The sequence below is a fragment of the Manis pentadactyla genome, chromosome 2 (genome assembly GCF_030020395.1).
Source record: "Manis pentadactyla isolate mManPen7 chromosome 2, mManPen7.hap1, whole genome shotgun sequence".
Classification (NCBI taxonomy): domain Eukaryota; kingdom Metazoa; phylum Chordata; class Mammalia; order Pholidota; family Manidae; genus Manis; species Manis pentadactyla.
Genome location: NC_080020.1, coordinates 78,187,308 through 78,204,471, shown reverse-complemented (window position 1 = coordinate 78,204,471; position 17,164 = coordinate 78,187,308). Strand labels below are relative to the sequence as shown.

General features: G+C 37.6%; 1 protein-coding gene and 1 long non-coding RNA gene across 11 annotated transcripts in view; one reads left to right on the top strand and one right to left on the bottom strand.

The window, feature by feature from the left end:
• SSBP2 (single stranded DNA binding protein 2) overlaps positions 1-17,164 on the bottom strand; it is a 295,394-nt gene that overhangs the window by 198,061 nt on the left and 80,169 nt on the right. For all 10 annotated transcript variants that reach the window (XM_036914200.2, XM_036914199.2, XM_036914196.2 and 7 more), the window contains one exon: positions 6,067-6,128. In XM_036914200.2, the coding sequence (XP_036770095.1) occupies positions 6,067-6,128 (62 nt within the window). The remainder of the gene's footprint in view (positions 1-6,066; positions 6,129-17,164) is intronic.
• LOC130681229 (uncharacterized) overlaps positions 1-17,164 on the top strand; it is a 156,115-nt gene that overhangs the window by 99,971 nt on the left and 38,980 nt on the right. The window lies entirely within an intron of this gene.

The window sequence follows — 17,164 nt, the reverse complement described above, 5'->3', positions numbered from 1 at the left end:
TATATATATATATATATATATATATATATATATATATATATATATGCTTAAATCTATTTTATTTTAAATACAAAAATGTCAGGTCCTATTCAGTTGTTAATCCTAAAACCACTACATGTGCCTCTCCACACCTCACATACTCTCAGTAACCATCAAGCTGGAAAAATGAGTTACAGCAGACTTCTAAATTCCACTTCCACCACTCCACTGAAACTGTTCTCCCCGAGACCACCAAAGTTCACCTCACTTCCCAATTCAGGAAAGTCTTTGGGTCTTTTTACTTAAACTTGCTGTGCAATTTAATGTCTACATGAATGCCTTTCCTGGTTCAATACATTATTCTCCCCTAATCACCCTCTTTCCTCTCCAATTATTTTCCTTTGAGGCTTTTCCTCATCCTCACATGCTTAAGTGTTAACTTGCCCCACAGTTCCAACTCCAGGCCCTGCTCTTACTTATTACACTGGGCAGTTTCACTTATGAATACCCTTCACCTATAGCATGGTCTATGCCAATAATTCCCAAACCATGATGGACTTGTCTCAGAGCTACACCTCACCATAACCCTAAACCCCAATCTTGCCCATACCCTAACTTTAAACCCGGACCCTAACTCTAATCATAACCCTATCTACTCGCATACACCTAACCCTGGCCTCACCCTAACCCCTCACCCTCATACTAACCTTCACCCATACCTAACCATAACTCAAAACCAAAACCTAAGCCAAATCCTAACACTGAACCCTAAACCTCACTCTCGCTGTAACCTTATCCTCACCCTACACCTAATGACAGCCCTAACCCAAAACCTAACCATAAGTCTAGCCCCTAACCCTCCCCATCACCTTCACCCACACGGAACCATAACCGTTAACCGAATTCTCATGCAATCCCTCAGCCTTAACACCAAATTCTATAGAGCTACAGACCCAGATCTCTGACTTGGTATAGGGTATCTCTTTCTGAATGTTACATAGACATCTCAAACTTTAAACTAACCATGCTAAATTATGGTGGTTTCTTCAAAGCTCTCTCTATATTCCATTAGGTGTATGGGGAGGATAGGGTTACAGTTACAGTTAGGCTCCAGGATAACGTTAGGGAAGTGCAACATGGAGGTTTAGGGTTATGGTGAGGAGCGGGTGACGATGAGGGTGAAAGTGAGGGGATGGAGGTATGGGTAGGATTAGGATTAGGGTTAGGGTTAGGTCTAAGATGAAGTTATGGTGTGGGTTAGAGCTAGAATTTGAGTTATATTTGGCTCTATATTCCTTCAGTCAATAGCACCACTGTTCATCTCACCATCTATACCTAAAACATAAGAGCATCCACCTTCGCCTCCAAAGTATTCACTCATTGTTAACTATCTGGGATCCATCACCTTATCATCTTTCAACTAGATAATTACAATTGCCCTGTAAACTAGACTCTGACTCTTTTCTCAACCCTGTGCAATCCATCTCTATGTTGATGCTAAGTGAGTAACTAAAGCATAAACTTAATCATGTAATGTACCTTGTTTAAAATCTTTGAGCTTCAGTCTAAAATTCTTGATGTACTCCAGGACTTCCTAGTCTGGTCCCTGCTTTTGTTTCTGGTCTTATATTCTGTCACTTGATAGTACTGCACCTGTAATTCAACTGGCCCAAATTACCTGTCATTCCTTGGATGCATGACCATCCCTTTCAAGACTTCATACTAAACTATTCATCACCCAAAATACCCTTTCCTCACTCAACTTCCATTCCAGCTCAGACTGACTTTCTTTATGAAGCCTTTCCTAACTCCCCCAAGCTGAATTCTCCCCTCCTGTATTGCTATTATAATGAATCTATACTGCAGTTATAATGTTATTGTTTATCTCTCCTACTATTTATTTCCTTGAGGACAGCATAGCTTTGCACTTTGTAAATATTTGGTGAAGAAGCTTAAAAAACAACAACTTCATTTCTATATTCCATAAAAAACAGAAGTGAGAAAAAGTCATAAATTGCAACTGGTCCATCCAACATGGACCTTTAGTTTGACGAACTGAGCAAGCACTAAGTTCTCAAAAAATGCATGTTATCCTAATCATCTGGACCTAACCAGCAGCAACAGCTTTCTAGGTCCCCCCAAAAAAGACAACCATTATTACAGTTGATGTTATTACTTACAGACAACATTATTAATCCTGAATCCCTAACCTAGAGAACATATTATAAAGCCCAGATTTAAAGAGTTAAGGATAAAAAAGGTCAGGCATCTCAGTATTGTCAAGATGTCAGTTCTTCTCAACTTGATCTATAGATTCAATGCATTCACAATCAAAATCCCAGCAAGCTATTTTATGGCTATCAACAAACTGAATCTAAAGTTTATAGGGAGAGAAAAAAGGCCCAGAATGGCCAACACAACATTTAAGAACAAAACTGGAGAATACTATCCAACTTTAAACTTATTATAAAGCTATGGTAATCAAGTTTAACACATTAGTGGCAAAAGAACAGATAATATATCAACAGAACAGAATAGACAGTCCAGAAATAAACTTACTTAAATAGAGTCAACTGATCTTTGAGAAAGAAGTATAGGCAATACAATGGAGCAAAGACAATTTTTTCAACAAATGGTACTGAAACTAGATATCCACATGAATGAATCTAGACACAGACCATACACATTTCACAAAAATTGATTCAAAAGGGATTATAGACCTAATGTAAAACATAAAACTATAAGACTCCTAGAAGGTAACTGAGGAGAAAACCTAAATTACCTTGGTTATGACAATGACTTTTCACATATAACATATAACACTAAAGGCAATATCCATGAAAGAAATAATTGATAAGCTGGATTTCATTAAAATAAACAAACTTCCACCCTATGAAGTACAATGTCAAGAGAACAAGAAGACAAGCCACAGACTGGGAGAAAATATTTGCAAGAGACACATCTAATAAAGAGTTTTTATCCAAAATATATAAAGAACTCTTAAAACTCAACTATAAGAAACAACGTGATTAAAATATAGGCCAAAGACCTAAACAGACACCTGACCAAGGAGATATAGATAGCAAATAAGCATATAAAAAGATGCTCCATGTCATATGCCATCAGGAAAGTACAAATTAAAATGAGATTCCACTACACACATATTAGAATAGCCCAAATCCACAACATACAAATGCTGGCAAGGATGTAGAACAAAAAGTATCATTCATTACTGGTGGAAACACAAATAGTACAGCCACTTTGGAAGACAGTTTGTAGGTTTCTTATGAAGCACCTGCTTTGAAAAAGCTTCTACCACTAGCCATAGCACTATATGTATGACATATATCACTGCCAAAATTACTCTTACTATATATTCAGCAACTGAGTTCCTTGATATTTACCCAAAGGAATTGAAAACTTATGTCCACACAAAAACCTACACATGGATGTTTGTAACAGCTTTACTTATAATTTCCCAAACTTGGAAGCAACCAAAATGTCCTTTAGTAGGTTAACAGATAAATAAAACTATGACAGATTGAGACAATGGAATATTATTCAGCATTAAAGAGAAATAGTTATCAAGCCATGTAAAATACATGGAAGAACTTTAAATGCATATTACTAAGTGAAAGAAACTAATCTGAAAAGGCTGCATACTATATGATTCCAACTAAATAATTCTAGAAATGGCAAAAATATTAAAAGGATTAGTGGTTGTCATGGGTCAGGGGCAAGAGTGACAGAGATAAACAGGCAGAGCAGAGGAATTACTCTGTATGATGCTATAATGATGGACACATGGTATCATTCACTTATTCAAATCCATAGAATGTGCAATACCAAGAACAGAAACTATGGACTTTGGGTGATTATGATGTGTCAATGTGGGTTCATCAGTTGTAACAAAGGTACCACTCTAGTAGGGTATGTTGATAATGAGGGAGGCTATGCATGAGTGTGGGCAGGAGGTGTGTGTGTGTGGGCAGAGGTATATGGGAAATCTGTGTACCTTCTCCTCAATTATGTTGTGGAGCTACTAAAAACTAGTCTTAATAAAAAACAAAAAGCAAAGGGACCTCTGAAACAGTTAACAAAAAAAAAATGGTCAGGAATCCGCTGGATTTAAGGCCTTCAGTCATGACTGGCTACATACAATGATCAGGAAAGCTCAGGACCTGGGTATTTTTCTGGACTACAGCTTTAGCTTTTCATCCATTCTCAGAGGACCCCATGATCTTAAAGTCATTAAGAATAATTGATTTATATAGATGAAGTAGGCACCTCAAAAAGTATGTTAGTGGTTTCCAGGGAGAAAATTGAAAGCACTGAAAATACTATACATATACATTTTGCATGTGCTAGATTTAAAATGAACAAACACAGTTTAAAAATATTTATGTGCCATTATTTATCTTTCCTTTGATATCTACAACTAAGAACATATTAAGTTACTTAAAATACCAAAATCACAGAGGCAGGGCTTCCCTGAATTTAAGAGCCATAGAAGAAGGAAATGCAATGGCAGATTGAAGACCTGCACCTTCTGAGAGCCAAGACCAAAAAAAAGCTAAAGTCTGACTGAAGACTGAAGCAAAAAGCCAAGTATTCAGTGGATTGTTATTGACCATCTACAATATGAGAATGAGTTACATTCATGAGAAATGGGAATAAAAGGGAAATGGGAGCAAGAAATAAAATTAATTTTTAATGGAAACCTTAAGCTCCTCACTTTGTTAGCCCACTAATACAATAGGTATAGACTATTAAAATGGTCTCTTATGTCATTTTGTAGACCTAATTGGAAACATACAAAATATAAGGGTGTCAACTGGTGAGGAGACTCAGTTATATTCAGCAAACAGTTGAATATTCATAATCTAGAACTAGACCTCATTAATACCTGGCATGCTAAATGAAAAACTGTTGTAATATTATACATTAAAAGAGTTCAGTCTTAAACCTCAGGAAAACAAAAATGATAGTTCTTAACTGCAACAAACCGTTGTTCCAAATACAGGAACAACTCTGAGTGCAAGGACTGCACCTGTTCCTGCCATACTACACGAGACAAACAAGGGAAACCCACAACCACAACTGACCATGTGTGCAGCCCCATTCACCACAGAACTTCTAGTAAGGCATGTTTCAGGAGACAGATTAAGATGATGGCATTAAATAACATACCAAGGAAACTACGTGCATGACAACAGAAGAGAGCTTTTGTTTTTTCTTTCACATAAGATGTTGAGAGTTGAATGTATAAGACACTCAACAGGAAATGCTTTTAATTAAAGAAAAGGGAAAAAGAAAAAAATCCTGGCTTGTCCATACAAATACCTGGACTACTGATTTCTGCTACAGAAAAGTCACAATTTCAGCATACTGATACTACAATGACATTTATAAGCTCTAGTATCAACTAGGCCTCCAATACTGTCTGACAATCTTGTTTGATCCTAGTCAGTTCTATCTCTGAGCCTATATAGAACTATTTCAAAAAATAATCAAGAAGTATTTTTTAGATTATTCTTCACTGTCCTAAACATTTCACCACCACCACCACCACCTTCAGTATCCTCAGATTTAGATGAGGTCATGAGGGTGGGGCCCTCATGATGGGATAAGTGTCCTTATAAGACACTCTCTCCATGTGAGGACACAGTAAGAAGGCAACCATCTAAAAGCCATGTAGACAGCTCTCACCAGAAAGGGACCATACCATGCAGGCAGCTTGATCTTGGACTTCCAGCCTCCCAAACTGTGGGAAACGAACTTCTGTTGTTTAAGATACTTAATCTATGGTATTTTATTATGGTAGCTCAAGCTGAATAACATAGAATCATACTTAAGAGTTGGGGATTCCACATATAGGCCCCAATTCCAATTTGACTCAGTAGTAGTATCTTTAAGTTAAATAACACTAATGCTGGTTTTGAGCTTGTTTAATAAGTGCTGTCTTTCAGAAAATATTTGTAGAAAATGACAAAGAATAAAAGAGAGGCATGAAATCATAAACAGGTAGAAAGCAGGCCTCCTGGAATGTATTATCAGTCTAGTAAAAATGGAATAAAAGATACTTACCACCACCAAGAATGTAAGAATCCTGGTGGTTCTCCCAATGTGATGTTTTTTTCCCATCTTATCTAAAATAAATAAAAGAGATATTAAGTACTTCCTAATAATACTTTTTTTATACATAGTTCAAAACAATATTTTCCCATATAAAATATTAAGGTAATATATAAGATTTTAATCATTACAAACTTATTCCTAACTCAAGTTTTATAAGTACTCATTTTACCCAGTGATTTGTTGATTAGTAGTTTATAACAGAAGATGCCACCATTATTTTCCTGAATTTGCTTCTCACTGTACCAAAATTTCAGGAGGGATTTCAGGATCTTAAGGCATATCAAAGTCACCATTACTGACATCAATATAAAAATCAGTTATCATCATTAACCCAGCAATTTACAAGAATCTGGGCTTAATATGTATGGACTCTAAATTATGCCTTAAGGATTGAGTTTTTAATAAATACCTGATTTGAGGGGGTGGAAATAAGAAGGCACATGTCTTCCATAAAATAAGAGTAAAAAAGATTGTGATATTAACTTTCCAGTTATTTACATTTCAGGTAAGTTGGAGTTCACTATAATAAAATCAGAACACTGTAATAAAAGTTTAATTCTCTAAAAAATTAAGAGTTCTGACTAAATACTCTTTACAAATTAAATTTAGAAATTGAAAAGTTGGGTGGATATTATTGCAATGCCTTTTCTAAGCACTGGATAGCAGTAAACACAAAAGAAAATCTTATATTTATTAGGGAAGATAGAACACAAACAACAGCAGAAAAGAAGATTGTATTTATAGTAAAAGTCAAAGGTGACTGATGCTATGGAGGAAAACAAAGCAACTATAATTATAGATTTCAAAAAATTCAAGGAATCCTTTCTATCACCTACTATGCAAAAAGTTAGTAATTCTTAACCAGAAAGGTTTTTTTTTAAAAAAAAATAGGAACTCAGTGTGGGTAAAATTGTAACATTTCCAGAGTATCTTGCCTGGCTTTAGTGCATTTGCATATCCTCAGGGGTGGAGAGAAGTTCATCTCCATGTCAACGGTAATTACCTGGGCAACCTAGGGCATGTCTGAACCTGAGAGTTTAAAGGGAGGGGCTGGCTGGCTGGCTTGCTTGTTTGCTTCTTCAGGATCAGAGGAGAGAGACGGCCCTGGACTGAAGCTTGTAAGCAATAAATGGGTTTTAAACTTTATTTCTCCCTTTGACTGATTTCAGTTTTTAGAGATATTTTGCTCTGGGATTTCATCTCCCTGGACTTACATCTGGTGGCTACCAGCAGGGTGCCTCTGAACCCAAAATCTGTCATAATGGGCGTGACCTTTGGGAGGGCTGCTCCTGTGGATGGTGGGGAGACCCAAGTGGATGCAGAAGCACAGGGTGCCACTTCACCTGCTATTATCCCCCCAGCTGTGGGGTTTCCAAGTTGGGAACCCCTAGTGGGGAATTGGTCTAGGGTAAAGTACTTCTTAGAGGGGTGGGGCCTTCCCCAGAACCGGGGAAGGGTAGAAACACCGGAAGTTGCAGAATTCTCCCTCTGGGAGTTGGAAGACTGCTTGGAGACCTTAGGGGGCCATGTAGTGGCTGGCATTGTAGGGTCTCTTTTCATTGAGATGGTAGAAAATGTTATACAGGAGAAAGAGAGGATTATCAAGGGACTTAGGCGGGAGAGAGACACACTTCAGCATCGCTTGGAGGAACTGGGCAATAACCTACGGGATGCTTTTAAAGAAGAGAGACAGTTACTGAAAAGGCAGGTCACACTCCTACAAGATTCCTTAGCATTGGCGAGTGGGGAGACAGTAGGAAAAGCTGCGTTGCAGGAAGCTGTGGGGGAGGGGGAGGAAAGAGTAGTGCCTTCAGTCCTGGAAATCATGGAGGAGGAGCCATTGGTGGAGAAGCTTGAGGGAGAAGAGGAAGAGGGGGGCCATTGGAGGATCTGCTACCCCGGCCACCGCCAGAGGTACCATCTTCTCCTGTTTTAAAGGTCCACCCAGATGTAATTAAGAAAATAAAAACAAAACAACAATGGGCTCTTCATGGGGAGGAGCAGCCCCGTCCCCAGGTTGTGGAGCACACCATGTTCCGCCCCTATACTCAGGATGAGCTGGTGGACATGAGCGTCTGGTAGGCAGAGGCCATCGGAATCTCTACCTACATGGCTTTTACATTTCTGGGATATGGGGGTGGAAAACGTTGTGTTGGGTACAGAGATGAGTAGAATGGCTTCCCTGATGACTCACCTTTCCCTCCGGCAGCGGTTGTAAAATGCCCATCACACCTCAGGGAATCAGACACTCCTAGAATCGCTGACAGTTGCCATCAGGATAGTTTGGACTAATCAGGGTGATTTACCATATTTTCCCAGTACTTGGAAAATGTATGCAGAGCTCCAACAGGTACTGCAGGAACTGGGCATGAAAAACATCATCTATAATATGGACCCCCAGGGCCCTGATGAGGAGGTCACTATAGGAATGAGAAATCTAGTGCTGCATGCAGCTCCCACATCTCTCTTTGGGTCCCTAGTGAATACTCTTGCCCTCCACCTGGGGCAACTTATGAGTGTGGCTACTCGTACTTTAGAGATCTGGGGGAGGCTGAAACAATAAGGGCACAGAGGGAAGTACAGGCCATGACTGAAAGAAGAAGTGCAAAAGGCCCTGTGAAGGTCTCGAGGACCCAGATGTGGGTTGATTTGATAAAGGCTGGGACAGTGAAAGAAAAACTCGATGGGCATCCCAATAGAATATTGTTAGAACTGTGGCACCAATTAAAGCCAGAACAGTAGTTCCAGCCGCTGAGGTCCAGGACACGGAAACCAGAGTCAAGGCCTCATTGCCCAGCCTGTGTCCCTGCAAAACTTCATGGGAGACAGTACTCAGGATTCGCCAGGGCCCTCACCCCCACAGAAAGATGATTGGGTATCGCAGTTTGACTGAGGGGAGGGTCAAAGTCCCCACCTTGGGGGACATGGTGGGGACCAGAGGCCACATGTAGAATTAGCAATTTATTGGTCCCCTGTGAATGTAAAATGTATCCTGGCACTGGTAGACACAGGAGCTGAGTGTTCTTTGATTCATGGCAACCCTGAGTATTTTCCTGGGACCCCTGCTGTGATAGATGGCTATGGGGGTAAGGCAATTAGAGTGAAGAAAGCCCAAATCCAATTGGGGATAGATCGTTTACCCCCAAAGGAGTATACCGTGTACATTTCTCCCATCCCTGAATATATTTTGGGAGTAGATACTTTGCAGGGCCTGAGGGGACATGCTAAGCACCCATCTGTAGCTCTGCTTGTACCTTGGTGGGTGACAAATATTAAGCAGTGTAAATTGCCTGGGGGGGGGGACAAGGAAATTGAAGAAACTCTATAGGAGTTGGAGAGGGTGGGCGTCATAAAGCCCACTCATAGTCCTTTTAATTCCCCAGTGTGGCCAATGAGAAAGCCAGACATCTCCTGGTGTAAGTCTGTGATTGTGCTGTGTCTCGATCATGTGATCTACCATTGTCAACATTTCTATACAAATGCAGAAACAAACATTAAATCACGAACAAAAGGTATACTGTCAGGAGTAAGACATACATAAAGCTATACGATTTATAGAAGGTAACTATAAATTACAAATGCACATACTAATATAGCAATTCTTCTAGGAATTTATTCTATATGGTCACAAATGCAAAATTATATATAAACAATTTTCACTGAAGCAATGTGTATAATTGCAAAAGACTGGCAACAACCTAAATGTCTAATCAGTAGGGGGCTGGTGAAATATACCATGGCTCATTTCATAAAATAAATACCCTACAACCATAAAAAGGGAATTATGACATTTCATGAACCAGTATAAAATAATTGAAGTCAAACAAGTGAAACAGAAACCAAAGCACAGAACAATGTGTATAGTAAACTAGTATTTGTGTAAACAAAAGAAAACATGATACACACACACACACATGAACATACATAGGTATACACACACACACACATGCTTGCTTGCTTAACTTTTCATCATTATATGCTTCTGGCAAGGTATACGGGTCATATACCTATTATCTCCCATCCCTACACGCACCCTTCTATACTCCATCCTACACTTGGTGCTGAGTTTCTGAAAATTATATTTCTTAGGCTCCTTGCCAGCTGGTTTCCTGTTAAGTTCTGCCATCAGGAAACACTAATAGGAGATCAAAAGGTTGGAGGAAGAAGAGAGAGACTTCTAGCCCCTGGCTCCAAGAAGGAAGTATTGGCTAGCTGAAGCAGCAGCATCATTAGTTAGGGTGGGACAACTGTCAGCAGGAGATTCTAGCCCCGTCAGTGTGGGACCTCCTTGCATGATCCAGACCCACTTCAACAACCTCTCCAGCAGAGCGGCAGCAGGCTTAAAGCTCTTGGCTCCAAGCTTTTCAGATTACTTCTCAATCCTTTTGTACTTTTTGAGAACCAATTTTCAAAATAATTTTAATAGCACAAAAGGATAAAGTTAATTCCTGTGTTAAGAAAAGAATCTGTGTGCCTATGTATATGTGTGTTCCTAGACAGAATTCCTGAAACTTCTAATTTAGATATAACCTACTGTTCCACTAATTTTCTAAAAATCTTCTATGTAAAGAAGTATGGGAATATCTATACATGAAACTAAATGTAAAAAAGCAAAAATGAAATATATTTTAATTAAAAAATTAAAACTAATAGATGTTTAACAGGGAGAAAAATCTACCTGCACTTAGAAGTAGATAATCCAAAACTGCTGTTCAACATGGTACCCACTAGCCACATGTGGCTCTTTAGTTTAAAATTAAGTAAATTGAATTATTTCTCAATTGCTCTAGCCACTTTTCAAGTGATCAGTGGTCACCTGTGCCAAGTGATGAACTTACTAGACAGCAGAGATCAGAGAGCATTTCTATGGAAGCTTTACTGGAATAGTGCTGCTCTGCTTCAGAAGTCCTCTTAAAGAGGAACGTCTTTTATTGGGATAGTTAAGGATAGTGTGTTTAATACTCAAGTTAACATTGTTACCTAGACTGTATAAGGCTTAATAGTCTTCAGTTTTGCCCTAAACTTGAGTAAGAATCTTTTATATACCAGGGCAATGAATTAGTGGAGAATTGAGACTATGAGGGACACACGAGATTTCAGGCAAAGAAAAGGTATCAGCCGTAAGGAGGAGAAGCAGCAGGGCAGTAACATTCGGTGGGAACAGGAAATTACAGAAAAAGTACTCTTAGCACCCCCTCTCCCAGGAAGCTACAGAGGTAATAGAGAGGACTTGAAACAACCCATAATAACAGGGATTAGAGCTGGAGCCATTTTGATAGAAAAGGTAACCCCAGGAGGTAGGAAGGTTGTGGGCCACCCAAGGGGCAGACACTTGGAGCACATTTGTACACAAAGGATATATATTTATGTTTGCACCCTAAAGAAAGAAGCTACAGAGATAGAAAATAATTGGTCAAGAGTTTTAAAAATAACTCTTTAGAGTACTTCATGCCAGGGTTATATATACTAACATGTAAATCTCAGTGCAACTTTAAAGTATTTTACAATTTTATTCTTTGTATAATTAAGAAAACTAAGTAAGTAAATAAGAAGTAGAACATAATTGAAACCCAGCAGTCTGGCCCTAAAGCAATTACTCTTACCCACTACATTATATTGCTTCCAAATTAAAGTTCAAGAAACTGGTTATAAAATTATTATTTTCTCTCTTCACATACCTGAAAGATAGACAGGGAACACAATTCTGGAGTCTAGGGTGTTCCATAATTAAGCATTCCTAATATAATCTGAAGAATCTGTCCATTAGATATTTTTAAGCCTCTATTTCTAACTTATTGTCTAATTTATGGGAATTAGTAATGAAGTATTAATAATATAAAATTTTTAAGAGGTAAATAAATCTAGATCTCACAACATTCTAATTCTTAATTTTATTTGTTAAGGACACCAAACCATCTGAGACACAGAATATCATGCAAAATTTTAGAAATGAGTCAGAATTATCTTTGCATAATGAAACAATAACCAAGAAGAGAATAGTTGCTAATGAATCCAAGGTAACGGACTTTGATATAGAACTGTATAGAAAATTTCTTGGCATTTTGTTTGTAATTATTAAATAGTGAAGAATTATAAAAGATAAAGCAGAGGAAGGGTTCTATACTGAGATTATTTCTAAAGAATATTCAGTTTTGTCCCCTGGAGATAAGAAAATGAAAAGACATACAAATTATATTTAGGATTCAGGCAGTAGTTTAGACTCTATCACGAATCAGATAACAATGAGCTAGTTAACACAACCTGGCTAGAGAAATGTTTTGATTTTTACTCTTACTCTCTTACCCTTTTAACTAAAAGGTAAAAAAAAAAAAAAAATGAAAGAAAGAAAGAAAGCTGGGCTAATAGTGCCCTACTTTTCTGACTGATAACAAAAGCTATCAGGAGCAGCCCACTATCCGACAGTCCAGGCTGTGGGCACATTAGAATGACTAAGCCCCAGGGAGAGATTGGGCTGCTGAGATATATATCTTACTTGCTCAGATGATGCCTAGAGTTCCAATCTGACCTTCGTACAACTTCCCCCCAAAGCAACCCCATACTAATGAAAAAGGTGGCAAAGCACAGTAAATATTCTGGTTCCAAAGGGCTCATTAACATCGTAGATACCCATTCCTCATTCAACCTGAAGGAGAATGCCCTTATAGGAAAAAATACTTTACTTCACCTTGAACCAGAGTGAGAATATCGAGTATTTGAATAATTGTTGTCACTTCAATCATTTCCTTTTTAATCACTATACCCAACCCAAATAAATAGGTCTCCCTACTTTTTAAGTTCTTGTGTAACAGTTCTGAATTAGGTAAAAATCTAGGGATAGACTAAGAAGAACTTAGATAAGATGGTCCTTTACTACTCAAACTACTTAAGAAGTCATTCTACAATAAACAGGCTTAAATTTTCCAGATGATCCAAGTGACAGTAAGAGAGGAAAATAATGCTAAATAGAGCACAAAGGTCTAAAAGATTAGGTTCACCTTTCTTTACTGTCTACAGTTAGGGAGGGGAGTACTGCCATTCACATAGACACCAGAGTACATGCCTAATGATGTTATTCTTTTACCTAAAAACCATCAAAAGCTCCCTCTTGCCAAGAAGATAAAGTTCAAGCTTCCTGGCATAGTATGCAAAGGTCTTCCTATAAGAATGCACCATCAGCGTAGAAAGGTGAAGCCCTGAGAAAGCTTTCCTAAAAAAAGCTACTTCTAAGCCAGTCAGGTAGAAAAAGGAAGGAGGTTTAAGGTAGAGTGAACATCACTGAGCAAATCCCAGATGACAGAAACTGAAGGTGTGCAGAGGCAAACACATGCAGCAGCTACATACTGTGGAGACTTAGAAGTATGAGGGAGGATATAGAAAGCTACTGAAATTTAATGAATTGAAATTATCTAGAACTCTACAGTGTACCCAGCAATGGCCAATCACTGATCTACCTCTAGGCTTCCATTTTAAAAGGGAGATAATTTTGTATTTTCTCTTCCATTATTTATTTTTATTTTTATTTTTAAATAACTGTACAAAGAACATATATATACAAATAAAATATATATATATATATATATTTCTAGTTTTAAATTCCCCCATTGAGCCCTTTAACATCCCCACTCCCAGAAAACTAGTCCAGCATATACATTCTCTTTTTTTTACTGTTTGGAATTTTATTTCCAAGTGCACATCTGATGTTTGTAATAATAAAAATAATTAAACATCATAGGTTCAATATCTGAGTTACAAATTAAAAAGCTTCAAGCAAAATACCTTCAGTTGGACAAGACATGATATTTTCATTCTTAAGTTTTCAAAAAAATACATCCTGTATATACAGGAAAATTTATATATTAAATATACAGGAGCCCTAAGACCCATTAGCAAAAAGCAGCTTTCACACAATCTTAGCTATGTGACCTCAAGTACATAGTAAAGTGACTGACATTTATCAACTTGATTTTTTTTTATAATGAATCAGTTTTTACTTTTGATTTGCTCTGTTGTTTTCCTGTTTTCAATTTCACTGATGTCTGCTTTTTATTATTTCTTCCCTTCTGCTTATTTTAGGATTTTTTTCCCCTTCTCCAAATTTCTTGAAGTAGGAACTTAGATTATTGATTTGAGACCTTTCCTCATTTTTGATGCAAAGTTTAGTGCTATAAGTTTCCCTCTCAGAATTGCATTAGCTGCAACCCACATAATTTGATGATGTGATTTCATTTCCATTCAGTTCTATGTATTTTTATTTCCTTTAAGATCTCTTTGACCTGTGTATTACTTATAAATGTGCTGTCTCATTTTTACCTGTTTGAAAGTTTTCCTGTTTTTTCTATTATTGATTCCTTGTTTGATGATGCCAAAGTGATCAGAGAACACATCCTGTATGAGTTTGTTTCAAACATGTGGGTGCTCAGGCCCATGCTAGAAGGGCTTCCCTGGCCTGGTGCTTACTGTGACAGGATCCCTCTCACCTGGTCATTCTGTGTCTCTGAACAGAGGAGGGGAATATCAGTGCATGGGGACAAAGAGGCTACTAGGCTGGACCATTTGTTGTGTGGGACACCCCTATAGCAGGAGCTCCCAGACTCCCAGGTGTCTCTCAGTGAAAGGGGTGTTTCAGGCCCAGCAGAGAAGGAAAGCACATTTCCTGGCTGATTAGTAGAAATCATCTCCCCTGCTGGTGATCACAGGCTTGCTCCTGTTTGATCCAGAGCATGTACATTCTTTTAGACATTTTATTATACTTCCCATTCATAAATACATACCCACAAAAATAAATAAAGATCATTTTATACGCAAAGGATAAATGGCATGCTTCAGCTTACTTTTTCCTAGAAAATGTTTTAGAAGTCTACCATGTTAAGTCCAAAAAGATCTAACTTATTCTTTTACATTATGGTAAACTTACACCTCAATGAATTTAGCCATTCCCTATATTTAGCCAACCCTATATTGGTTATTTAGGTAATTAGGACACATTTTCACATTGCCACTCAGAGTCTGGTAAGCTAGAATGTGAAGAATAGTTCTGGGAATCACATACACTCATCTCCAAAGTCCAGAAATACTGTATCTTCTTGGTGACAACACTGTTTTCAGCTTAACTGATTCCTCTTGTGAAATTGAACCAGACTGAGAAAGCAGAGAAATCCTCAGTTTTGTATTCCAAATGCAGCCAGAAAAAAATATAACCATGGTACATACTTAGCAAAAATGTGTGAATCTCTTCAGAAACTGAAATTTATTTTTACCAGATAGTCCTAGGAATTTTGTACATCTATTTTCCATTGAGCTCAGGGCATATCAGTACAGTATCTAGTTACCTGCTCAATCCACATAATCCATTTGAGTCCAAGTATCTGAACTTCCTTAAATAAGTTAACAACATTTTCTTTTTTGATGAAGTTTAGTAAGCACTGTATCTGATTTCTTATAATTTTGGTAAGAAAATACAGTCTTGGGGACCCCTGAGGATTCAGAAAGTTGAACCAATTCAACTTTGGTATTTGGAATTTGGAATTCAACTTTGGGCTTTGGAATTGATGTGGAGCTAGGTTTGAATTCTAGTTCCATAACTCACTAAGGTGAACCAGTTCTATAAACTCTCTGAGCCCAGTTCTTATCAGTAAAACAGTAAAATATTCTCTGATATAAGAAAAGAGATCAGTAAATTCTTTCACCAAGTTTTCAACTGTATTAATATAAAAAAAGGAAATCTCTATAGCTAACTTTAGTTTCTTCTAGGTGGCAGTGATAAAGAATAAAAATACTAAGAGTATCCTTTTTGCAATCTCAATCACTGCTTTTGTACTACCAAACAGAGAATGTGATGTAGAAAAATCATAAAACGAAGTCTTCTAATTAATGATTTAATGAGATATAGATACACAAAACTTTTGATTTGAATGAACTTTGAAATCAAATTTTTATTACATTACATATGTTTTACTTTCTATGGTAAAACAGTTGACTTCCTACATATTCTGAACATACCTCTCATTATAAACTAATTAACCAGATAAAAGATTGGAGGGTTATGAGCAATTCTTTAGGAGCAAGTGAATCTCAAGAAGGCTGTACCTTAGGCAGGGCACTGTGGTCAAGAGGTTGCCTGTTACATCCCTGATCTGGTGGGGGCCAAAGTAGTGAGATCACTAGCACAACATAATTTTGACCAGCACTGCCCCAGAGAAATATAAACACAGACCACAAATGAAAGCTGAATATGTAATCTTAAATTTTCTACTAACCATATTAAAATTCAAAATCCAGTAGTGTGAACTTCACACTTGTAGTACTTCTCAACTAGATTAGTCATATTTCAAGTGCTCAAAAATCTATATATTGATAACTGGCTGCTATACTGGACAGCACAGAGGGAACTCAGCAAGAAAACCAGGAGCTTTGGAATTGATGTGGAGCTAGGTTTGAATTCTAGTTCCATAACTGACTAAGGTGAACCAGTTCTATAAACTCTCTGAGCCCAGTTCTTATCATAAAACAGGAATAATGCCATCTTTTAAGAATTAAAGATAACATGTATAAAATACCTTGGCCAACAATGTGCCTGGCATATAATAGAAGTCAATAAAATCCTCCTCATTCTCATTATTATACAAATTGGAAAAGAAAAAGCATCATTGTAAGAAAGCTTAAATTCAAAATTCAAAAATGTGGAGAAAAATTTTTAAAAAGAAACAAGAACTTGAAATAAGATAATCAAAATGATGGAATACTACTCAGCCATAAGAAAAGGGCAAATCCAACCATTTGCAGCAACATGGATGGAGCTGGAGGGTATTTTGCTCAGTGAAACAAGCCAAGCAGAGAAAGAGAAATACCAAATGATTTCACTCATCTGTGGAATATAAGAACAAAGGAAAAACTGAAGGAACAAAACAGCAGCAGAATCACAGAACTCAAGAATGGACTAACAGGTACCAAAGGGAAAGGGACTGGGGAGGATGGGTGGGTAGGGAGGGATAAGGGGGGGAGAAGTAGGGGGGTATTAAGATTAGCATCCATAGCGGGGTGGGAGAAA